At 51.8% G+C, this 24,048-nt stretch overlaps 1 protein-coding gene across 11 annotated transcripts in view; it reads right to left on the bottom strand.

Annotated features, from left to right (window-relative positions):
* The window catches only part of BRMS1 (BRMS1 transcriptional repressor and anoikis regulator), a 350,478-nt gene that overhangs the window by 261,320 nt on the left and 65,110 nt on the right, over positions 1 to 24,048 (bottom strand). For all 11 annotated transcript variants that reach the window (XM_086938533.1, XM_086938529.1, XM_086938538.1 and 8 more), the window contains one exon: positions 18,320 to 18,466. In XM_086938533.1, the coding sequence (XP_086794659.1) occupies positions 18,320 to 18,458 (139 nt within the window). In that variant the 5' untranslated portion in view covers positions 18,459 to 18,466. The remainder of the gene's footprint in view (positions 1 to 18,319; positions 18,467 to 24,048) is intronic.

Genomic DNA, 24,048 nt, shown 5'->3' with positions numbered 1-24,048 from the left:
AAAGTCCATTTTAGTTCTTTCCAGATTCTGCAGGTCAAACATTATGACACTATACCCAGCTGCTACTTTTGAAAGATTAATTAGGAACCTTTCAATGTGACAATATAACAAGAAATAAACAAACAAATATCAGGATCTACACACCACAAATGGCTTGGAATTCGGGTGAAATTAAATGCAACTCTGCTGAACTACAGTCTGGATCTCCTTGCTCATGCGAACTGGGAGTTAAATGGCAATGGGTGAAAAAAGCGGTAGCTTTATTGAGAAGGGCTTTTCCTCCTAAAGAATGGGAAGAGTATAGGCCTGAACGCCCCCACCATAATGTTTTTGATTTAGATATCCTCTACATGAACTACCTCAAAGAATGGTTCAAAATTGTAATTTATCCTCAACAAAATGTAATGAAGCCAAAGTGCATATTTATTGGCAAATGTCCTTTCGTAAGGTGCTCCAACACTCATCAGCTTTGGCTCATGATGGGTTGTTCATCAACCATTCAGAACAAGCATTGGAAATGCAATAGGGCTCGCATTAGGAAAGTTTGAGCTATTGGTGTTATAAATGAATTATTTTTATTTACGTGGGTTTTTTTTAAATAGCTAAATTAATAGCTTTATCATTTACAATGCCAATAGTTATAACTTTCGCAAATGTGACACCTATAGCATTTGCAATGCAACATGTTTTGTATTTACGTGACTTAGATGTATTGATATTACAAATAACAATGGCTTTTAATTTTTTAAAATAATTAATACTTAAATAATGTATTTAATTTGTAATGGCAATAGCTTAAACTTTTGTAAATAACATTTGTGAAGATTATGTTGAGTGTTTTTTATTGTGACGAAAATCCAAGAACAGAAGTGAAATATTACCATCTTTTTGTGATTTGTAATAAAGCGTGGAAGCTTGAAAAATTGAAAGAACATATTTGAACCAGTGATGCTGTGGTTGCGCTGAGTGGTGTGTGCATCGGTGTAGCTGTTTGGTGGGTGCATTGGTGGAGCTTAGTTGGAGCATCGGTGGAGCTGTATGGTGGGTGCCACGGCAGAGCTGTGTGGTGGGTGCCACGGCTGAGCTGTGTGGTGGTTGCATTGGTGGAGCTGTGTGGTGGGTGCATTGGTGGAGCTTAGTTGGAGCATCGGCAGAGCTGTGTGGTGGGTGCCTCGGTGGAGCTGTGTGGTGGGTGCCTCGGCGGAGCTGTGTGGTGGGTGCATCGGCGGAGCTGTGTGGTGGGTGCATCGGCGGAGCTGTGTGGTGGGTGCATCGGCGGAGCTGTGTGGTGGGTGCATCGGCGGAGCTGTGTGGTGGGTGCATCGGCGGAGCTGTGGTGGGTGCATCGGCGGAGCTGTGTGGTGGGTGCATCGGCGGAGCTGTGTGGTGGGTGCATCGGTGGAACTGTGTAGGTGGAGCTGTGTGGTGGGTGCATCGGTGGAGCTGTGTGGTGGGTGCATCGGTGGAGCTGTGTAGTTGGAGCTGTATGGTGGGTGCATCGGTGGAGCTGTGTGGTAGGTGCATTGGTGGAGCTGTGTAGGTGGAGCTGTGTGGTGGGTGCATCGGTGGAGCTGTGTGGTTGGTGCATCTGTGAGCTGTGTGGTGGGTGCATCGGTGGAGCTGTGTGGTGGGTGCATCGGTGGAGCTGTGTGGTGGGTGCATCGGTGGAGCTGTGTGGTGGGTGCATCGGTGGAGCTGTGTGGTGGGTGCATCGGTGGAGCTGTGTGGTGGGTGCATCGGTGGAGCTGTGTGGTGGGTGCATCGGTGGAGCTGTGTGGTGGGTGCATCGGTGGAGCTGTGTGGTGGGTGCCTCGGTGGAGCTGTGTGGTGGGTGCCTCGGTGGAGCTGTGTGGTGGTTGCATTGGTGGAGCTGTGTGGTGGGTGCATTGGTGGAGCTTAGTTGGAGCATCGGCAGAGCTGTGTGGTGGGTGCCTCGGCGGAGCTGTGTGGTGGGTGCCTCGGCGGAGCTGTGTGGTGGGTGCATCGGTGGAACTGTGTAGGTGGAGCTGTGTGGTGGGTGCATCGGTGGAGCTGTGTGGTGGGTGCATCGGTGGAGCTGTGTGGTGGGTGCATCGGTGGAGCTGTGTGGTGGGTGCATCGGTGGAGCTGTGTGGTGGGTGCCTCGGTGGAGCTGTGTGGTGGGTGCCTCGGTGGAGCTGTGTGGTGGTTGCATTGGTGGAGCTGTGTGGTGGGTGCATTGGTGGAGCTTAGTTGGAGCATCGGCGGAGCTGTGGTGGGTGCATCGGCGGAGCTGTGTGGTGGGTGCATCGGCGGAGCAGTGTGGTGGGTGCATCGGTGGAACTGTGTAGGTGGAGCTGTGTGGTGGGTGCATCGGTGGAGCTGTGTGGTGGGTGCATCGGTGGAGCTGTGTAGTTGGAGCTGTATGGTGGGTGCATCGGTGGAGCTGTGTGGTAGGTGCATTGGTGGAGCTGTGTAGGTGGAGCTGTGTGGTGGGTGCATCGGTGGAGCTGTGTGGTGGGTGCATCGGTGGAGCTGTGTGGTGGGTGCATCGGTGGAGCTGTGTGGTGGGTGCATCGGTGGAGCTGTGTGGTGGGTGCATCGGTGGAGCTGTGTGGTGGGTGCATCGGCGGAGCTGTGTGGTGGGTGCATCGGCAGAGCTGTGTGGTGGGTGCCTCGGCGGAGCTGTGTGGTGGGTGCCTCGGCGGAGCTGTGTGGTGGGTGGCTCGGCGGAGCTGTGTGGTGGGTGCCTCGGCGGAGCTGTGTGGTGGGTGCATCGGCAGAGCTGTGTGGTGGGTGCATCGGCGGAGCTGTGTCGGTGGAGCTGTGTGGTGGCTGCATCGCTGGAGCTGTGTGATGGGTGCATTGCTGGAGCTGTGTAGGTGGAGCGGTGTGGTGGGTGTATCGGTGGAGCTGTGTCGGTGGAGCTGTGTGGTGGGTGCATCAGTGGAGCTGTGTGGTGGGTGCATCGTTGGAGCTGTGTAGGTGGAGCTGTGTGGTGGGTGCATCGGTGGAGCTGTGTCGGTGGAGCTTTGTGGTGGGTGCATCGGTGGAATTCGGTGGAGGCTGCATCGGTGGAGCGGTGTAGGTGGAGCTGTGTGGTGGGTGCATCGCTGGAACTGTGTAGGTGGAGCTGTGTGGTGGGTGCATCGGTGGAGCTGTGTGGTGGATGCATCGGTGGAGCGGTGTAGTTGGAGCTGTATGGTGGGTGCATCGGTGGAGCTGTGTGGTAGGTGCATTGGTGGAGCTGTGTAGGTGGAGCTGTGTGGTGGGTGCATCGGTGGAGCTGTGTGGTGGGTGCATCGGTGGAGCTGTGTGGTCGGTGCATCGGTGGAGCTGTATGGTGGGTGCATCGGTGGAGCTGTGGGGTGGGTGCATCGGTGGAGTTGTGGTGGGTGCATCGGTGGAGCTGTGTGGTGGGGAATCTGTGGAGCTGTGTGGTGGGGGCACGTGTGGTGGGTGCATCGGTGGAGGTGTGTGGTGGGTGCATCGGTGGAGGTGTGTTGTGGGTGCATCGGTGGAGGTGTGTGGTGGGTGCATCGATGGAGGTGTGTGGTGGGTGCATCGGTGGAGCTGTGTGGTGGGTGCATCGGTGGAGCTGTGTGGTGGGTGCATCGGTGGAGCTGTGTGGTGGGTGCATCGGTGGAGCTGTGTGGTGGGTGCAGCTGTGTGGTGGGTGCATCTGTGGAGCTGTGTGCATCTGTGGAGCTGTGTGGTGGGTGCCTCGGTGGAGCTGTGTGGTGGGTGCAGCTGTGGAGCTGTGTGGTGGGTGCATCTGTGGAGCTGTGTGGTGGGTGCCTCGGTGGAGCTGTGTGGTGGGTGCCTCGGTGGAGCTGTGTGGTGGGTGCCTCGGTGGAGCTGTGTGGTGGGTGCCTCGGTGGAGCTGTGTGGTGGGTGCCTCGGTGGAGCTGTGTGGTGGGTGCCTCGGTGGAGCTGTGTGGTGGGTGCCTCGGTGGAGCTGTGTGGTGGGTGCCTCGGTGGAGCTGTGTGGTGGGTGCCTCGGTGGAGCTGTGTGGTGGTTGCATCCGTGGAGCTGTGTGGTGGTTGCATCGGTGGAGCTGTGTGGTGGTTGCATCGGTGGAGCTGTGTGGTGGTTGCATCGGTGGCGCTGTGTGGTGGTTGCATCGGTGGCGCTGTGTGGTGGGTGCCTCGGCGGAGCTGTGTGGTGGGTGCCTCGGCGGAGCTGTGTGGTGGGTGCCTCGGCGGAGCTGTGTGGTGGGTGCCTCGGCGGAGCTGTGTGGTGGGTGCCTCGGCGGAGCTGTGTGGTGGGTGCCTCGGCGGAGCTGTGTGGTGGGTGCCTCGGCGGAGCTGTGTGGTGGGTGCCTCGGCGGAGCTGTGTGGTGGGTGCCTCGGCGGAGCTGTGTGGTGGGTGCATCGGCTGAGCTGTGTGGTGGGTGCATCGGTGGAGCTGTGTGGTGGGTGCATCGGTGGAGCTGTGTCGGTGGAGCTGTGTGGTGGCTGCATCGCTGGAGCTGTGTGATGGGTGCATCGCTGGAGCTGTGTAGGTGGAGCGGTGTGGTGGGTGCATCGGTGGAGCTGTGTCGGTGGAGCTGTGTGGTGGGTGCATCAGTGGAGCTGTGTGGTGGGTGCATCGGTGGAGCTGTGTAGGTGGAGCTGTGTGGTGGGTGCATCGGTGGAGCTGTGTCGGTGGAGCTGTGTCGGTGGAGCTGTGTGGTGGGTCCATCGGTGGAGTTGGGTGGAGGCTGCATCGGTGGAGCTGTGTAGGTGGAGCTGTGTGGTGGGTGCATCGCTGGAACTGTGTAGGTGGAGCTGTGTGGTGGGTGCATCGGTGGAGCTGTGTGGTGGGTGCATCGGTGGAGCTGTGTAGTTGGAGATGTATGGTGGGTGCATCGGTGGAGCTGTGTGGTAGGTGCATTGGTGGAGCTGTGTAGGTGGAGCTGTGTGGTGGGTGCATCGGTGGAGCTGTGTGGTGGGTGCATCGGTGGAGCTGTGTGGTGGGTGCATCGGTGGAGCTGTGTGGTGGGTGCATCGGTGGAGCTGTGTGGTGGGTGCATCGGTGGAGCTGTGTGGTGGGGCATCTGTGGAGCTGTGTGGTGGGGGCATGTGTGGTGGGGGCATGTGTGGTGGGTGCATTGGTGGAGGTGTGTTGTGGGTGCATCCGTGGAGCTGTGTGGTGGGTGCATCGGTGGAGCTGTGTGGTGGGTGCATCGGTGGAGCTGTGTGGTGGGTGCATCGGTGGAGCTGTGTGGTGGGTGCATCGGTGGAGCTGTGTGGTGGGTGCATCGGTGGAGCTGTGTGGTGGGTGCATCGGTGGAGCTGTGTGGTGGGTGCATCGGTGGAGCTGTGTGGTGGATGCAGCAGTGGAGCTGTGTGGTGGGTGCAGCAGTGGAGCTGTGTGGTGGGTGCAGCAGTGGAGCTGTGTGGTGGGTGCATCTGTGGAGCTGTGTGGTGGGTGCCTCGTGGAGCTGTGTGGTGGGTGCCTCGGTGAAGCTGTGTGGTGGGTGCCTCGGTGGAGCTGTGTGGTGGTTGCATCAGTGGAGCTGTGTGGTGGTTGCATCAGTGGAGCTGTGAGGTGGTTGCATCCGTGGAGCTGTGTGGTGGTTGCATCGGTGGAGCTGTGTGGTGGTTGCATCGGTGGAGCTGTGTGGTGGTTGCATCGGTGGAGCTGTGTGGTGGTTGCATCGGTGGAGCTGTGTGGTGGTTGCATCGGTGGAGCTGTGTGGTGGTTGCATCAGTGGAGCTGTGTAGGTAGATCTGTATGGTGGGTGCATCGGTGGAGCTGTGTCGGTGTAACTGTGTGGTGGGTGCATCGGTGGAGTTGGGTGGTGGGTGCATCGGTGGAGCTGTGAAGGTGGAGCTGTGTGGTGGGTGCATCGGTGGAGCTGTGAAGGTGGAGCTGTGTGGTGGGTGCATCGGTGGAGCTGTGTAGTTGAAGCTGTATGGTGGGTGCATCGGTGGAGCTGTGTGGTGGGTGCATCGGTGGAGCTGGGTAGGTGGAGCTGTGTGGTGGGTGCATCGGTGGAGCTGTATGGTGGGTGCATCGGTGGAGCTGTATGGTGGGTGCATCGGTGGAGCTGTATGGTGGGTGCATCGGTGGAGCTGTGTGGTGGGTGCATTGGTGGAGCTGTGTGGTGGGTGGAGCTGAGTGGTGGGTGCATTGGTGGAGCTGTGTGGTGGGTGCATCTGTGGAGCTGTGTGGTGGGTGCATCTGTGGAGCTGTGTGGTGGGTGCATCTGTGGAGCTGTGTGGTGGGTGCATCTGTGGAGCTGTGTGGTGGGTGCATCGGTGGAGCTGTGTGGTGGGTGCATCGGTGGAGCTGTGTGGTGGGTGCATCGGTGGAGCTGTGTGGTGGGTGCATCGGTGGAGCTGTGTGGTGGGTGCAGCTGTGGAGCTGTGTGGTGGGTGCAGCTGTGGAGCTGTGTGGTGGGTGCCTCGGTGGAGCTGTGTGGTGGGTGCCTCGGTGGAGCTGTGTGGTGGGTGCCTCGGTGGAGCTGTGTGGTGGTTGCATCAGTGGAGCTGTGTGGTGGTTGCATCAGTGGAGCTGTGTGGTGGTTGCATCAGTGGAGCTGTGTGGTGGTTGCATCAGTGGAGCTGTGTGGTGGTTGCATCCGTGGAGCTGTGTGGTGGTTGCATCAGTGGAGCTGTGTAGGTAGATCTGTGTGGTGGGTGCATCGGTGGAGCTGTGTCGGTGGAGCTGTGTGGTGGGTGCATCGGTGGAGCTGTGTCGGTGGAGCTGTGTGGTGGGTGCATCAGTGGAGCTGTGTGGTGGGTGCATCAGTGGAGCTGTGTAGGTGGAGCTGTGTGGTGGGTGCGTCGGTGGAGCTGTGTCGGTGGAGCTGTGTGGTGGGTGCATCGGTGGAGCTGTGTGGTGGGGGCATGTGTGGTGGGGGCATGTGTGGTGGGTGCATTGGTGGAGGTGTGTTGTGGGTGCATCGGTGGAGCTGTGTGGTGGGTGCATCGGTGGAGCTGTGTGGTGGGTGCATCGGTGGAGCTGTGTGGTGGGTGCATCGGTGGAGCTGTGTGGTGGGTGCATCGGTGGAGCTGTGTGGTGGGCGCATCGGTGGAGCTGTGTGGTGGGTGCATCGGTGGAGCTGTGTGGCGGTGGAGCTGTGTGGTGGGTGCATTGGTGGAGCTGTGTGGTGGGTGCAGCTGTGGAGCTGTGTGGTGGGTGCATCTGTGGAGCTGTGTGGTGGGTGCCTCGGTGGAGCTGAGTGGTGGGTGCCTCGGTGGAGCTGTGTGGTGGGTGCCTCGGTGGAGCTGTGTGGTGGGTGCCTCGGTGGAGCTGTGTGGTGGGTGCCTCGGTGGAGCTGTGTGGTGGGTGCCTCGGTGAAGCTGTGTGGTGGGTGCCTCGGTGGAGCTGTGTGGTGGGTGCATCGGTGGAGCTGTGTGGTGGGTGCATCGGTGGAGCTGTGTGGTGGGTGCATCGGTGGAGCTGTGTGGTGGGTGCATCGGTGGAGCTGTGTGGTGGGTGCATCGGTGGAGCTGTGTGGTGGGTGCATCTGTGGAGCTGTGTGGTGGGTGCATCTGTGGAGCTGTGTGGTGGGTGCCTCGTGGAGCAGTGTGGTGGGTGCCTCGGTGGAGCTGTGTGGTGGGTGCCTCGGTGGAGCTGTGTGGTGGGTGCCTCGGTGGAGCTGTGTGGTGGGTGCCTCGGTGGAGCTGTGAGGTGGTTGCATCCGTGGAGCTGTGAGGTGGTTGCATCCGTGGAGCTGTGTGGTGGTTGCATCGGTGGAGCTGTGTGGTGGTTGCATCGGTGGAGCTGTGTGGTGTTTGCATCGGTGGAGCTGTGTGGTGGTTGCATCGGTGGAGCTGTGTGGTGGTTGCATCGGTGGAGCTGTGTGGTGGTTGCATCGGTGGAGCTGTGTGGTGGTTGCATCGGTGGAGCTGTGTGGTGGTTGCATCAGTGGAGCTGTGTAGGTAGATCTGTATGGTGGGTGCATCGGTGGAGCTGTGTCGGTGTAACTGTGTGGTGGGTGCATCGGTGGAGTTGGGTGGTGGGTGCATCGGTGGAGCTGTGAAGGTGGAGCTGTGTGGTGGGTGCATCGGTGGAGCTGTGTAGTTGAAGCTGTATGGTGGGTGCATCGGTGGAGCTGTGTGGTGGGTGCATCGGTGGAGCTGGGTAGGTGGAGCTGTGTGGTGGGTGCATCGGTGGAGCTGTATGGTGGGTGCATCGGTGGAGCTGTATGGTGGGTGCATCGGTGGAGCTGTATGGTGGGTGCATCGGTGGAGCTGTGTGGTGGGTGCATTGGTGGAGCTGTGTGGTGGGTGGAGCTGTGTGGTGGGTGGAGCTGTGTGGTGGGTGCATTGGTGGAGCTGTGTGGTGGGTGCATCTGTGGAGCTGTGTGGTGGGTGCATCTGTGGAGCTGTGTGGTGGGTGCATCTGTGGAGCTGTGTGGTGGGTGCATCTGTGGAGCTGTGTGGTGGGTGCATCGGTGGAGCTGTGTGGTGGGTGCATCGGTGGAGCTGTGTGGTGGGTGCAGCTGTGGAGCTGTGTGGTGGGTGCAGCTGTGGAGCTGTGTGGTGGGTGCAGCTGTGGAGCTGTGTGGTGGGTGCCTCGGTAGAGCTGTGTGGTGGGTGCCTCGGTGGAGCTGTGTGGTGGGTGCCTCGGTGGAGCTGTGTGGTGGTTGCATCAGTGGAGCTGTGTGGTGGTTGCATCAGTGGAGCTGTGTGGTGGTTGCATCAGTGGAGCTGTGTGGTGGTTGCATCAGTGGAGCTGTGTGGTGGTTGCATCCGTGGAGCTGTGTGGTGGTTGCATCAGTGGAGCTGTGTAGGTAGATCTGTGTGGTGGGTGCATCGGTGGAGCTGTGTCGGTGGAGCTGTGTGGTGGGTGCATCGGTGGAGCTGTGTCGGTGGAGCTGTGTGGTGGGTGCATCAGTGGAGCTGTGTGGTGGGTGCATCAGTGGAGCTGTGTAGGTGGAGCTGTGTGGTGGGTGCGTCGGTGGAGCTGTGTCGGTGGAGCTGTGTGGTGGGTGCATCGGTGGAGCTGTGTGGTGGGTGCATCGGTGGAGCTGTGTGGTGGGTGCATCGGTGGAGCTGTGTGGTGGGTGCATCGGTGGAGCTGTGTGGCGGGTGCCTCGGTGGAGCTGTGTAGGTGAAGCTGTGTGGTGGGTGCATCGGTGGAGCTGTGTGGTAGGTGCATCGGTGGAGCTGTGTGGTGGGTGCATCGGTGAAGCTTAGTGGATACATTGGTGGAGCTGTGTGGTGGGTGCATCGGTGGAGCTGTGTGGTGGGTGCATCGGTGGAGCTGTGTGGTGGGTGCATCGGTGGAGCTGTGTGGTGGGTGCATCGGTGGAGCTGTGTGGCGGGTGCCTCGGTGGAGCTGTGTAGGTGAAGCTGTGTGGTGGGTGCATCGGTGGAGCTGTGTGGTAGGTGCATCGGTGGAGCTGTGTGGTGGGTGCATCGGTGAAGCTTAGTGGATACATTGGTGGAGCTGTGTGGTGGGTGCGTTGGTGGAGCTTAGTTGGAGCATCGATGAAGCTGGGTGGTGGGTGCATCTGTGGAGCTGGGTGCATCTGTGGAGCTGGGTGGTGGGTGCATCTGTGGAGGTGGGTGCATTGGTGGATCTGTGTGGTGGGTGCATCGGTGGAGCTGTGTGGTGGGTGCATCGGCGGAGATGTGTGGTGGGTGCCTCGGCGGAGCTGTGTGGTGGGTGCCTCGGCGGAGCTGTGTGGTGGGTGCCTCGGCGGAGCTGTGTGGTGGGTGCCTCGGCGAAGCTGTGTGGTGGGTGCCTCGGCGAAGCTGTGTGGTGGGTGCCTCGGCGAAGCTGTGTGGTGGGTGCCTCGGCGAAGCTGTGTGGTGGGTGCCTCGGCGAAGCTGTGTGGTGGGTGCCTCGGCGGAGCTGTGTGGTGGGTGCAACGGCGGAGCTGTATGGTGGGTGCAACGGCGGAGCTGTATGGTGGGTGCATCGGTGGAGCTGTGTAGTGGGTGCATCGGTGGAGCTGTGTGGTGGCTGCATCGGTGGAGCTGTGTGGTGGGTGCATCGGTGGAGCTGTGTGGTGGGTGCATCGGTGGAGCTGTGTGGTGGGTGCATCGGTGGAGCTGTGTGGTGGGTGCATCGGTGGAGCTGTGTGGTGGGTGCATCGGTGGAGCTGTGTGGTGGGGCATCTGTGGAGCTGTGTGGTGGGGGCATGTGTAGTGGGGGCATGTGTGGTGGGTGCATCGGTGGAGGTGTGTGCATCGGTGGAGGTGTGTGGTGGGGCATCTGTGGAGCTGTGAGGTGGGGGCATGTATAGTGGGGGCATGTGTGGTGGGTGCATGTGTGGTGGGTGCATCGGTGGAGGTGTGTGGTGGGTGCATCGGTGGAGGTGTGTGGTGGGTGCATCGGTGGAGCTGTGTAGTGGGTGCATCGGTGGAGCTGTGTGGTGGCTGCATCGGTGGAGCTGTGTGGTGGCTGCATCGGTGGAGCTGTGTGGTGGCTGCATCGGTGGAGCTGTGTGGTGGCTGCATCGGTGGAGCTGTGTGGTGGGTGCATCGATGGAGCTGTGTGGTGGGTGCATCGGTGGAGCTGTGTGGTGGGTGCATCGGTGGAGCTGTGTGGTGGGGCATCTGTGGAGCTGTGTGGTGGGGGCATGTGTAGTGGGAGCATGTGTGGTGGGTGCATCGGTGGAGGTGTGTGGTGGGTGCATCGGTGGAGGTGTGTGGTGGGTGCATCGGTGGATGTGTGTGGTGGGTGCATCGGTGGAGGTGTGTGGTGGGTGCATCGGTGGAGGTGTGTGGTGGGTGCATCGGTGGAGGTGTGTAGGGGGTGCATCGGTGGAGCTGTGTGGTGGGTGCCTCGGTGGAGCTGTGTGGTGGGTGCCTTGGTGGAGCTGTGTGGTGGGTGCCTTGGTGGTTGCATCGGTGGAGCTGTGTGGTGGTTACATCAGTGGAGCAATGTGGTGGTTGCATCAGTGGAGCTGTGTGGTGGTTGCATCGGTGGAGCTGTGTGGTGGTTGCATCAGTGGAGCTGTGTGGTGGTTGCATCAGTGGAGCTGTGTGGTGGGTGCATCGGTGGAGCTGTGTGGTGGGTGCATCAGTGGAGCTGTGTGGCGGGTGCCTCGGTGGAGCTGTGTAAGTGAAGCTGTGTGGTGGGTGCATCGGTGGAGCTGTGTCGGTGAAGCTGTGTGGTGGGTGCATCGGTGGAGCTGTGTGGTGGATGCATCGGTGGAGCTGTGTGGTGGGTGCATCGGTGGAGCTGTGTGGTGGGTGCATCGGTGGAGCTGTGTAAGTGAAGCTGTGTGGTGGGTGCATCGGTGGAGCTGTGTCGGTGGAGCTGTGTGGTGGGTGCATCGGTGGAGCTGTGTGGTGGATGCATCGGTGGAGCTGTGTGGTGGGTGCATCGGTGGAGCTGTGTGGTGGGTGCATCGGTGAAGCTGTGTGGTGGGTGCATCGGTGGAGCTGTGTGGTGGGTGCATCGGTGGAGCTGTGTGGTGGGTGCATCGGTGGAGCTGTGTGGTGGGTGCATCGGTGGAGCTGTGTGGTGGCTGCATCGGTGGAGCTGTGTGGTGGGTGCATCGGTGGAGCTGTGTGGTGGGGGCATCTGTGGGCTGTGTGGTGGGGGCATGTGTAGTGGGGGCATGTGTGGTGGGTGCATCGGTGGAGGTGTGTGGTGGGTGCATCGGTGGAGGTGTGTGGTGGGTGCATCGGTGGAGGTGTGTGGTGGGTGCATCGGTGGAGGTGTGTGGTGGGTGCATCGGTGGAGGTGTGTTCATCGGTGGAGGTGTGTGGTGGGTGCATCGGTGGAGCTGTGTGGTGGGTGCCTTGGTGGAGCTGTGTATGTGAAGCTGTGTGGTGGGAGCCTTAACGGAAATTGCAACTCTCAAAACAAAAAAAATCTATCCTTTAACGATGCTGGATAAATTATGACAAGTGCTTGCTACTGTTCCAACAGATACATGCAGAAAAATATGTAGGACGTTATTCTGGAAGGAAAACTAAATCACAGAAAAGAAAAGAGTACGAACCGTAAATGAGAGAGGTTTGTTTGTTAACATCTGCATTGGGAGAAGGTTTTGTTAAACCAGTCGGTGTTTAATTAATACCGAAGCTACACTATATTTTAAGGAATGACGAATTTTAAAGGCCTGCTTAGAAAATGTTAAGTAGCAGGGCAAAATAAATCGCAACAATGTGTGCAGAAAGGAAAGAAAATATATATGAATGTTGTCTGGGCACGGCAACAGCACATCTTATCTTATCTTAGGTGTCATTTGTAGAGCGCACTAACGCCGAAGCTTCCTGGCGCTAAGAGACAGAGTGAGTGAGGGGAAAGCAAAGTAGCGGGGGTCTAACAAAGGGGAGGGAAGAGGTGAGTTTTGAGTACTTTCCTAAATTCAAAAGAGAGGATGAGGTTTTGATGGAGAGAGGGAGGGGGTTCCAGTGGCAACATAACTGCGCCTTAGCTAGCTACTACACAGTGCACTCAGTACTTAAACCAAAACTCCGAAAAGCCCTCTTAAGAAGCATGGAATTCGTGGTCCTAAGTTATTGATGCACATTTTTGGGGGAGATGTGTTCCCAAAAGACGGCACACTGATTCACCCAAAAAATGGTTTTACTGACAGAGCGGCATTTATCTTTACAGAAAAGGATACAGCATGCATTCCATGTTTCTTTTCAAGCAGAGCATAAACAGTTGTTGCAGCAAGGGACGGGAAGATTAGGAGACGAAACTGAAAGTACGGCCAGCAGGCCGTGAATAATTAGGGGGTGACAAATGCGCTGGGAGGGCTGCCTTTGATGTGGTAATGCAAGGCAGGCGGCTGGTGGCATTGTGCACGCGCTTTTTAGGGCTTGCGCTTGCGCAATGACCTAAAAAGCACATGCACTCAAAGGAATCGCCAGTGGTGGTTAAACACTGGATAAGCCCCTATAGAGCTTCCAGCTGTGCGCATGCGCACAGCAGGCGAGCCCTAAAAACGACAGGGTAAATGTTAGATTGGTAAACAAAGTAAAGAGACAAATGTCCTCAGAAGTCTTACAGGGCATTCAGAGTTGCTAGTATAGGTCCAAGAGTCTGTGGAATGTGCAGAAGGATAAAATTATAAGGATTCAATCCCCAAATGTATAAAACAAGTCTAGAATATCAGCGGTTAGATTAAGATTCTTCTGCACATTTGTATAAAATAAGCATTTTATACAAATGTGTCGAAGAATCTTAATCTAACAGCTGATATTCTATACTTGTTTTATACATTTGGGGATTGAATTCTTATAATTTCATCCTTCTGCACATTCCACAGACTCCTGGACCTATACTAGCAAGTCTGAATGCCCAGTATGACTTCTGAGGACAGCATCTAGGTTCTTCTTATGTTTAAACTGTATATAGTGCAGAGTAGGAAGCTGGCTCTGTATATATTATACCAAAGTTAGGTATAGAGTGCACAGAGTCCAGTGGATCCCCAAAGGAAGGCAGAGGTAAAAGTAGATAATACCTTAAACTCTATTTGTTGCAGTGTGGGCGAGCAGTAAGGCTTTATCATACGGTAGTGTTAGGCATTTATTTATACACACTCAGGGAAGAAATGGTTTCACACACTCAAAGACTGAACTTGGACCAATTTGCTTTGTGCAAAAATATTATTTCATTGTATTTTATTTCTAGAACCAAGCCAGGCCTGGTACATGTAAGTGTAATAGTACTTTGCAAAAATAATGCAGTTGAATACAGTTTGAATGCAGTTGAATGAAAAGTGTATTGGTTACTGGTAAGTCACTTGTTCATAAACAGTTGAAATTACTTTTTAGTTACTTTTCAGATTATTTTACTTACTCAGTGTGGTATACCTAGATACCACACTGGGACATTACCTAGATAAAGGTAAGTAATGCAATTTGTCATCGAAACACACTTGTATGGTTTTTCATAGAATTTCTAACTCCACACTTAGAACTTTTTTTAACAGAAAAGCAGTCAGTGCAATCCTCTGGGAGGAAATCTGTTTACAGGCAAGTACTTGGTTTTGGGAGTTGGGTTTCTGATGTTAGAACAAGGGTTCCCCAAGGGTCAAGGATGCACTCCAAGAGCACCCTCAGCGGCACTAGGGTGGCCGGGTGCAGAGTGCTGAGGCCCACTGTTATCCAATGGGAATAGGGGGCCTCCGGTTGGTGACTGCTCACTAGCAGGCCACAGGGTTGAGGGAGCAAAGCTCCTGGATTAAGCACAGGGCAAAGGGCAAAGGGGGGTTCAAGTTAGCACCCAAGCTGCACCAACAGGAGTGGTGTGGCTCACTGGTTAGAGGCAGCAGACCCGAGAGCAGAGGACGGCCTGGGACCAGGGTTCAATTCCCGACGCGGCAGGGTTGTGGACCAGGGTCAGCGGACTCGATAATTCTCATCTCGGTGCCTACTCTAACCAGGGATCACACTCGACAACTCTGGGCATTAGCTTGCCTCATCTCCACAACGGCCCCCCACATACGCCGGGGATGCCTGGTTTCACCTTGGAGATACCGAGTAGGGACCATCTCACAGGGAAAGCCAGGACGGGTTCCCCAGCGGTCTACTGCGCAGAGATACTCCTTCGGGAGTCTATTCTAGCGCATTACAAACCCACAATTAATTAATTAATTAATTAACAGCGACACTAGGGCGGCCGGATTCAGGATGCTGTTTTGGAGTCGGGAGCCATGTTACTTTCAAAGGGGATTCTCCGGTTTCAACAAACACGGTTATGTTATGGCCGTACTTTTTGAGCGCACGGCTACCCCAGCAGGGTGTCCCGGCGATTTAGCAAAGAGGCCTGAGAAACCTAAAAACACAAAGGCAGACAGCACTGGAGTCGCAGTGATTACATGGAGAAGAGCACGGTCTTCAGCTCCTTCCTGAAAGCTAAAAGATTGTTAGCCTTGCGGAGGGAGAGAGGGAGCTCATTCCAAAAACGAGCTGCCACATATTGAAAAGACCGACCTCCCATCCGGACTCGTTTGGCCTCAGGCACCTTCGTTTTGGCCAAGTCAGCTGACCACAACGTCCTCCGCGGAACATAGAAGGCAATGCGCTTCCTAATGTAGTTGGGACCAACAGAGTGGAGGGCTTTGAACGCCAACGTAAGGATTTTAAACCTAATTCTGCTAGAAACAGGTAGCCAATGCTACTGCAGGCTCAGGAACGAAGATCTTCTAGAGGCGACCACCGGTTGGAGAGGTAAGTTGAGATTTAGCAGGATGCTGGGACACCATTGGTTGGGCCACCCAAGGCCAGGGGTGCAGGGGTGTCTTTTTGCGTCTGGTTTTTCTTACTGGCACCGGTTGCAGAGATGCTCCAGAAAGGGGCTGCAGGCATCATCAGGAGACTTGAGGCAGGTCAGGGAACACCGGATCCCTAATCAGGGTCGCCAGGGAGACCTCCTCATCGTGTTGGGCCACTCGAACTCGTGCCGTGGGCGTCAGGTGCAGGGTGGTGAAGACTCGCAGATTTGGTCAGAGTCTGTTGGTGAGCAAATCCAGTGCTCACGGGAGACAAAGTCTGGTTGTGGAAGGCAGGGCAGGTCCTCCAGGTTCTGGGGGGCTACTGCCTGCAGGACACACGAATTCCGCTGGAGTAGGTTGGGACAGGCTGGTAAGGATGTAAAAAGTCAGTTGGTGTCCTCCCTGTCTTCCTTCAGCACAGCTCTTTGGTACGTCTTCTTATTGTTACTTATTGTCTGAGGAGGCAAGGTTCAGGGTTGCCCCTAAATACTAAATTTAGGGACGTTTTAGGTACATAAAGGTTGGGAGCAATGGCTCACTTCCTTGGGGTGGGTACACCCCTATTACGCCACCCTCCAGTGGGAAGGGTGTATAAGTCGCACTCTGGTTGTTTGGTTGTTTGGGTCCCCCCATCTTCAAGATGTCCGGGTCTGAGATTTGTACTTCGCCTTTGTGGACCCTGCCCATCCTGGAGAAGGAGGCTTGGCACCTCTGCCTTCCCTGGTCGCAGGGCCCTTGGTACCCATGGTACCTTTTAAAAAGGACAAACATGTGGCCAAACAAATGCCAATTGGGTGTGCAACAGTACAGATTTAGGGAAAGAACATAGGCCCTGGGTACCTGGTTGGCAGGAACCCAGGGCACACTTAGTCAAAGAGCATCAACATCAGGTAAAAAGTGGGGGGCAACCATGCAAAACGGGGCACTTTCCTACATGCAGTCATATTTTGAGGCATTGCCTATGCCTCCATACATGTGTGCATATTTTGTTTACCCCATTCCAAACTGCTCTTTGTAGAAGTAAAGGGGTTGCATAATGTACAACGAGCAAAGCTTTACTGTGCTGTAGCCAATGCTCAATCACTTTATCCTTGATCTAGAATGGTAATGGTGGAGGACCATTACCAGTGAAACTGTTACAAAGGTGGTAACAAGACTGATTGCTTACCGCTAGCAGCCGCTGCAGCTTCTGAGTGTTTTATATCTCTCTGGGTGGGCACAGATGGAGTTTCATGCAAGTCATGTTTGTATTTCCTCTCTAGCTCGAATGCAACCTGCTGCTGCTAGGGATGAACCAGTATTTCCCATTGCATGCAACATCTATGTAACATTGCATGCAGGGGAATATCTGATAATTCAGTATTTGCGGCCCCTCTGAAAAACTGTTAGTACTTCAAATAGTTCTGGATATTTTTAATATTTTTTTTGTTTGCATACAAGGGTGTCCTTGAATATTCCAATTCGTATTTTACAAAGTAAAATATTTAATATGTCCTTTGTCCCGCATTATTATGCTGAACGGGGTTCACGCGGAGTTGCAACTATGCTTGTTGCTGACTAGTTGGACTACTCGACTCCCACACGGCTAACCGTTCATATATACCCAACGTTTTAACCCCTTCAAGCCCAATCAAAACACCTTTTTAAATGCAAATGTTATGAAAATGCTGAATAGCTTTACACCAGTTTAGAAAAGGCACGTATAAATATTGTGTCATTCCGTTCAACTGCTTTTTATGCATTTGCGAGCAAATTTTTTGATGAGAATAAACATGGGAAATCAATGTTTTGGGACACCTATTTCTTGACCCCTAATTTGAAGGACTGATGCAGTAAAAACTTCCAGGGAGGAATACAGGTGGATGAACCTTTTTTTGGAAAGCATGGTGCAGATTTGTTAAATGGTGCCACAGTGGAAGTGCTGACTTAACTATAACTGCACACTGATGAAGGCCACTGTGTAATATTACACACATAGATACTAAACTGTGTTCATGTTGCGTTGCAACTATGCTTGCTGCTCACTCAATGTGCTCTTTTGGTTTTCTTCTCATGTTTCAGCTTTTAACTTGTTGTTGATTGGCCTGAAGTAGCTGGAAGGTTTTGTCTGGTCTCCAGTTTTTCGGATCTCCAGTTTTTTCCTGTTTCTTCTACACTATTACCTTTAAAAAGCAATCCTGAGGATTTTTTTTCTAAAACATCTGAGTTTGAGGATGCTATTGGAGGCAGTAGGCAATTTCTTCAAACCAAGAAAGTTTGGAAGCCATCGGCTAGAAGACAAGCATTTGACAATAATTGCAGGGAGTCACTCTTGAAATTTTGGGAATAAACTCATTGGATACAAAACGTATCAAAAAAGGAAAAGCAATAATAACAAACTTGTGTTTTAGAATAATTTCAATAAATTATTTGACAGTGTCCCATTATCTCAGTCTCTGTCTCTCTTAGCTCAATGACGTATTTTTATATCAACTCCTGACAGGCAACCAAACTATTTTTAAGTGGATGGGATTTTGATAATCACCTACACTTTTCCAATACATAAAACGTATTGCCATAAGGATAATCAATCTAACGTATACAGTTGTCTTATTATCAAAAATAACCCTGGTCTTCATCAATTAGCATGACAAATGGAAGTTACTATTAATAACAATTCTAATTCAAAATTCACATTGCGAATGAAGCAGGTCTCCAAAGCCAATGTGAACTATCTTAAAAATAAAAAAAACAGGACTGCATAAACAAGTTCTGCAAGTGAAATATTCTCAGGCCTAAAGGGGTGTTAACTCAATATACATAAGCTATACACTGCTAACAATTATTATAACTGTGGATGCTTCGCAATTCAAGTTTTAAGAAAAGAAGCCTTCAAACATGCAACACCAAACTGATCAAAAACTGAGGAATTCTTCTTAAAAATACTAATAAGGGATTGAAACAAAACCTATTTATCAAACTGTGTACCTTCAAGGAAACCTATCACAAACCATCAGACTTATTACATAGAAAAACTGGTACTTATGTTGTTCTCTCCGGAAAAAGGATAAAGAAATATAACTCACTTTAAATTTTTTTCAGATTTAGAAAGGTATTGTATGGGGAAAACAAAGAGAAAGCAGTAATCTTAACATTCATAGAAGGAAAAGGCCTGACTACTCACAAGCTACAAAGGGTGTACTTTCATCCCCTACTGCTTAAGGTGGGTGAGGTCTATATGCAAGGGCACTCACCTGAGCTCTCTTCTTCAGTGTCTGACTGGCTCCCAGTGTGATCATCCTCACTCTCATCTTCCTCCCCATTCATCTCAGCAGCAGAGTCACCTTCGGCCTCCATGTCCTCAGATTCCTTGCGCTCAGGACCGACCGGCATTGAGATTTCTGTAAAGAGGGATGAAACAAGCACATGCTTGAGTATACATTTCCTTCACTTACCATTTTTTAGGAATTAAAATAGACAAATCTTTCAGGATCAATTGTGGATATAAGGAGAAAAGAACATTCACTCTTCTAGCCACAACCTCAAATCTGTTCACTGCTGCCCGCAAACCACTTATTTTTGCTTTTCTAAAAACATTAAATCTTTGGACAGGTGAGCATGGCAAGCACCAGTCACTTATGGTTACTTTAATCAAGCACTCAGAATTTAGGACAGCAGATAGCAATCATCCTGGGCTAATCAGATTGATTTGAAGAAATCGGAAAACTGATAGTGTGCAATTTAGAAGAAATAAGTCATATTTCCAGCTTGCACAATATAAAGAAATGTATTGTTATTGAAGATTAACCTACTGCCAAAAATGGTAAGCTTCAACTGGGAATGAGAATAACTGATAATAACCATCCCTCGTCCTACTGTTAAAGCATAAATTCATATCATTTTTGTTTCTCTGTTATGGTTGTGCATACAGTGTATATTTATTAATTTGTCACTAGCATAACCAAGTAATAATCGTGTCTGCTCCTAAATGATCTACAATCATCATGCAACTGGTTACTTGCTAACAAGGCTGCTGGAAATAATATGTCAGTATTCTGTGTGGGTACTATCGTTTGCCAAATGTGTGCCAGTCCACAATACTTATAGTAAGTTATTCTGGGTTTATCTAAATGCTCTGCACCCACAGAAAACTGCAATTCCTCTGGAGAGTGTTCCAAGACAGTGGATAGGGTTAAAAACTCAGAACCAGAATAGCCCAATAAATGAACACTCAGTGTCATCAACGTACAATATTTTCTTTATTTCTAAAAACATCAAGGATTTTAGTAGCAGATATAAATATACAATGGGCTAGGATAAAATACATTCTGCAAACATTGGTAAGTCAATACATACACAATTAGCTCATTAAAACAAGGCAAATCTAAGAAACATAAACCAGTCTGAAATTAAAGCTCTCATCCCTGTATAGCCCTGTGCTTGAGTAAACGTAAAATAAAGTTAGATTGCAAGAAAGCATTTACAAGTGTGGTCTGCTTTCGGATTCTATGATGCAGGAAAGGAAACAAGAAGGGAGGATGAAGCATTATAAAGGCTCCCTTGCCACCCAACCTTCATTTGACCTAGTAAAACAAAGAGGAATGTACTAAAGGCAAAGACCGCTTTAAATAAAGATGGTGTTGCCATAGGAAACGTAGTATCTAAATTGGAAGGGGTGGCCCCTTGCTGCTTAATAAACACAACTTGATTAGGCAAAATTCAGTTCTCCATGGATACCATAGACTGATGCGATACAAGCTAGAAGGAAAAGCCCTGACCAAGTTCAATAGAACTTGAACGAAACGGTAGGCTGGATGTTTTAATCTTTGGATCTCACAATTTAAAAAATTAGAATTGAATAAAGCAAGACTTTTTTAAATGAATGGACTTGAAGACTCGTTCTATTAGTTTATGGGTGCACCATTCAATGTTTTCCTTCTAAGTATCGTTCTGCTTCGCAGTAATATCACACAACGGCTGATTTCGGGCTAGAAGTGCACCATGCCATGCTATTTGGAACTGGGTGCGAGGTTGAGAGGTTCGCCGTTGATGTGTATTTTCATTTGTCTTTGAGACTTCTTCCGTCCATTCTTCTCCGCAGGTGTACTTTTCCCAGTTTCAGAAATATTCTGAGAAGGTGGTGGTGAGGTGCCAATCTTATCCTCTGCACTTGCTAGTAATTAAGAGAATTTTCACAACCCAACCCTACCTACTTTTTTTGACTTATGACCACTTCAATTTGTGGCACCTCTGCTTCACTTTTAAAAAATGTCCTGAAAGCCCTAAATCTTAATGGCTAACCCCTTATTCCAACCCAAAGGTTTCGCGCTACACCCAGGGATTGAAAAATCCTAAAAATTTTACTCGACCTGCAGGTCTAGTAACTTAAATAATCTACTCAATCTAACTAATGTACTTGACCCGCGAACTGGTCTCAACGCGATTGTCACACAGTTCACTTTACAAAATCCTCCAAATCATAGAAAGAAAAGTAAATTTAGGAAGACAAATTGACTTTTGACCTCTGTCTCTGAAAGCCGAGCAAACGTTACGAGATAGCAAGATTTAAAGGCATCTTTATTTCTCTTTTACAACAGCAAAGGTGCACCACAAATTATAATTGACAGTATCAATTCTGCAATGAGTCGCGTACAATGATATTCCTTGAATTTCAAATCTTTATTTCATGCGTGAAAATGGAGCACCATACAGCCGACGCGTTTCATCCCACGCAGGGGACTTCTTCAGGGCTTATACTTTATTTAGCGACTTCAAGTGTAGATAACTGCTAGGCAGAACTCGAAAGTGCAAGAGTATTCAAGTCACAAGTTGTTACTAAGCTGGCTTCTCTCTTTGGTATCTTTTGAAGCTCAACAAAATGCATAGTTCTTCAATCTTATGCACTTCAAAGATTGAAGAACTACGCATTTTGTTGAGCTGTGGTAAACAAAACGGCTGTGCTTTTAAATCCATTTAAGTTGGACTGCTTTCATTATTTTTTGCATATGATCAGTCTTGTGTGGTGGTCCAGGGAAGTCCCACCATGCTCCTCGACTAGGACACATCCAGGTTTCAGTTGAGGTTGCTGTGCGGTGCAATGGAGAGACGTGCCTTGGAGTCCCAATCCGGCTTGTAGTACAGGTATGGGGGCTCTGTCCGCAGCTTTCGCTGATATTTTTTCAGTAAGGGAAGGCACAGGGCTTGCCACCTCCCCGCTGTGGCTTTTCAGATTCCAGCCATGACGAACGTGAGGGCAGAGGTAGCTGTCACAGCGCAGAGACACCACTAGAGACGCGGTGAGAGAGACACCGCAGAGAAGTCTAAAACTATTGGAAGGATATTCCAAACGGCTGATTGATTTATCGAGCTACTACATTCCGATTGATTTATCGAGCTACTCTCCTACCGTCTACTGAATAGACGGTAGGCGAGTCATCTGGGGAAGGGCGATCAAGGGGGTAAGGGAGTATATCGTAAAGAAAGCAAGGGCTCGAATTGACAGCATTTAGGAGGAAGGTTAAAAAGTGTAAAAAATAATTTTCTATGCCAGATGAAGCATCACACGCAGGGCACAAGTCCTAACAAGCATTGGCATAGCCAATAGGTCTCGCTTTTGGGACCTTATAAGTATTTAGTTATGCAGCACAATATCCTTGGTGCAACAACACCAACTGTTGCTTGGCTAAACACTTATAAGGTCCCAAAGGCGAGACCTATTGACTATGCCAATGCTTGTTTGTGGTAGTATGTACAAGCAGTTTATGCTTATCAAAGGGTAGGGTTAGGCATTTGTTGAACACCGGAGTATTAATATGATTACTCGCACTTAAAAGATTGATACTATGCCAAAGAGACCTTGTGACTAAACCATGGATAAAGGTTCCATTGGAAGTGTCACTGTAAAGCCTGAAATATATCGAATAATGTTCAACAATGAATGGTGCTCTGCAGAGAGCCCCTTGAAAAGAAAGAAAGCGCAAAAGTGTTTTTTGTAATAAAGCGAGTGCGGAGAAAGAAACATTGGGGAAAACATTGGGTGGGGAGCGGAAAACATTGGGTGTGCCAAGGCGTATCAAAGGGATGCTCATCTTTGCACCTATGAGCCCTTACGCTGGAAAAGAAGAAAGTAGAGTGTCAGAAGTGGGATATAGTAAAAAGAGGTCAAGGTAAGGAAGCTGAACAGGAAGCTGCAGCAGAACGATAAACGAAGGGAAAGGAAGGGAAGAATGGAGAGGGCAGAAAGCAGGATTGAACAAGGGCGAAAACAAAAAAAAATATTGAACAAGAGAATGATTGGCTAAGATAACGAAGAGGAGAATAAGTTAGGCTTAAAGAATGACTGGAAGCAGTGAATCTAAGGAAAAGTAACAAGTGAGACAGAAAAAGACATGGGTAGAAGCCAACTGTCAGAAACAGGTTTCAGAAAGTGGAACAAGTGGAGAGCAAAAGAGAAGGAAGGGGTGGTAAAAGAATGACTAAGTCTGGAGCTTACTCGTTTATAAAACCAATATTGTAGACGGAGGGCCTCAGTGTCACTGCTACATTCTGGGATCCTAAAACTTTTGATTGGGAAATCAATATATTATTTTGAATGTCTTTAAACACTCACTGGGGATCCGATCAACAGAGAAATACCTGCTTTTTGGCGTGGGGCCTTTCACAGCAGGTTTTGGACGTTTCACAAATGTAGGAGAGAAGGACAGGAACTGTCCTCTCATGCAGGTCTCTGTGCTCTCCGTGGGGTGAGTTGGAAGAGGCAGAGACAATAAGTGCCCATATGCACAACAGTCCCCCTGACACTGCCCCCGCCTGGGAGCTACTTCTTTTTTTTAAAAATGATGCACCCGTGGTTAAACAAATTGTTTTAAAGTGTGTTTGGGGGGCCGCGTGCGCACTGCAGTATGGTCTGCACAAAAAGCTTTGGAGAGGGCGCAGAATACACTTGGTGTGTGTGGGGTGCGGCCTTGCTCCAGCACGCACCTAGAACCAAGCAATAGCACAGTTCCAAAACGGCATGATTCTACACAGCAGATGAGCACGAGGCAGCCTTTGCAGGCAACTACTTTATAGTTGGGCTGGATTACCATGGGCCTGTCTGAGACCCTCCACTCCCTTAGTTGCAACCAGGAGCCAACAACGGTTCTTTTTACCTGTAATGTGTACCGCAGTTTATGGAGCACCCAATTCTCCCACATAAAGCACTTCCTTGGTGCACGCACTCTGTACAATAAGCAGACATCAGGTGAGTTTTCTAGCAGGAAATGCATTAAGTGGGCTGAAAAAGGTGGGGAAGGGTTCTCTCAAAGAGGAGTGCCCGAAGTAGTAAAACTAAGGATGCTTTCCAAGAAGCTGTGGTGGCGCCGAGTGATGCTGTGGTGGCGCCGAGTGATGCTGTGGTGGCGCCGAGTGAAGCTGAGGTGGCGCCCAGTGATGCTGTGGTGGCGCCCAGTGATGCTGTGGTGGCGCCCAGTGATGCTGTGGTGGCGCCCAGTGATGCTGTGGTGGCGCCCAGTGATGCTGTGGTGGCGCCCAGTGATGCTGCCCAGTGATGCTGTGGTGGCGCCCAGTGATGCTGTGGTGGCGCCGAGTGATGCTGTGGTGGCGCCGAGTGAAGCTGTGGGGTCGCCGAGTGATGATGTGGAGGCGACGAGTGATGCTGTGGTGGCGCCGAGTGAAGCTGAGGTGGCGCCGAGTGAAGCTGAGGTGGCGCCGAGTGAAGCTGAGGTGGTGCCGAGTGAAGCTGAGGTGGTGCCGAGTGATGCTGTGGTAGTGCCGAGTGATGCTGTGGTGGTGCCGAGTGAAGCTGTGGTGGTGCTGAGTGATGCTGTGGTGGTGCTGAGTGATGCTGTGGTGGTGCTGAGTGATGCTGTGGTGGTGCTGAGAGATGCAGTGGTGTTGCTGAGTGATGCTGAGGTGGTGCTGAGTGATGCTGAGGTGGTGCTGAGTGATGCTGAGGTGGTGCTGAGTGAAGCTGAGGTGGTGC

This window comes from Lissotriton vulgaris, chromosome 9 (assembly GCF_964263255.1).
Source record: "Lissotriton vulgaris chromosome 9, aLisVul1.2, whole genome shotgun sequence".
Classification (NCBI taxonomy): domain Eukaryota; kingdom Metazoa; phylum Chordata; class Amphibia; order Caudata; family Salamandridae; genus Lissotriton; species Lissotriton vulgaris.
This window is presented reverse-complemented; position numbering and strand designations above follow the sequence as displayed.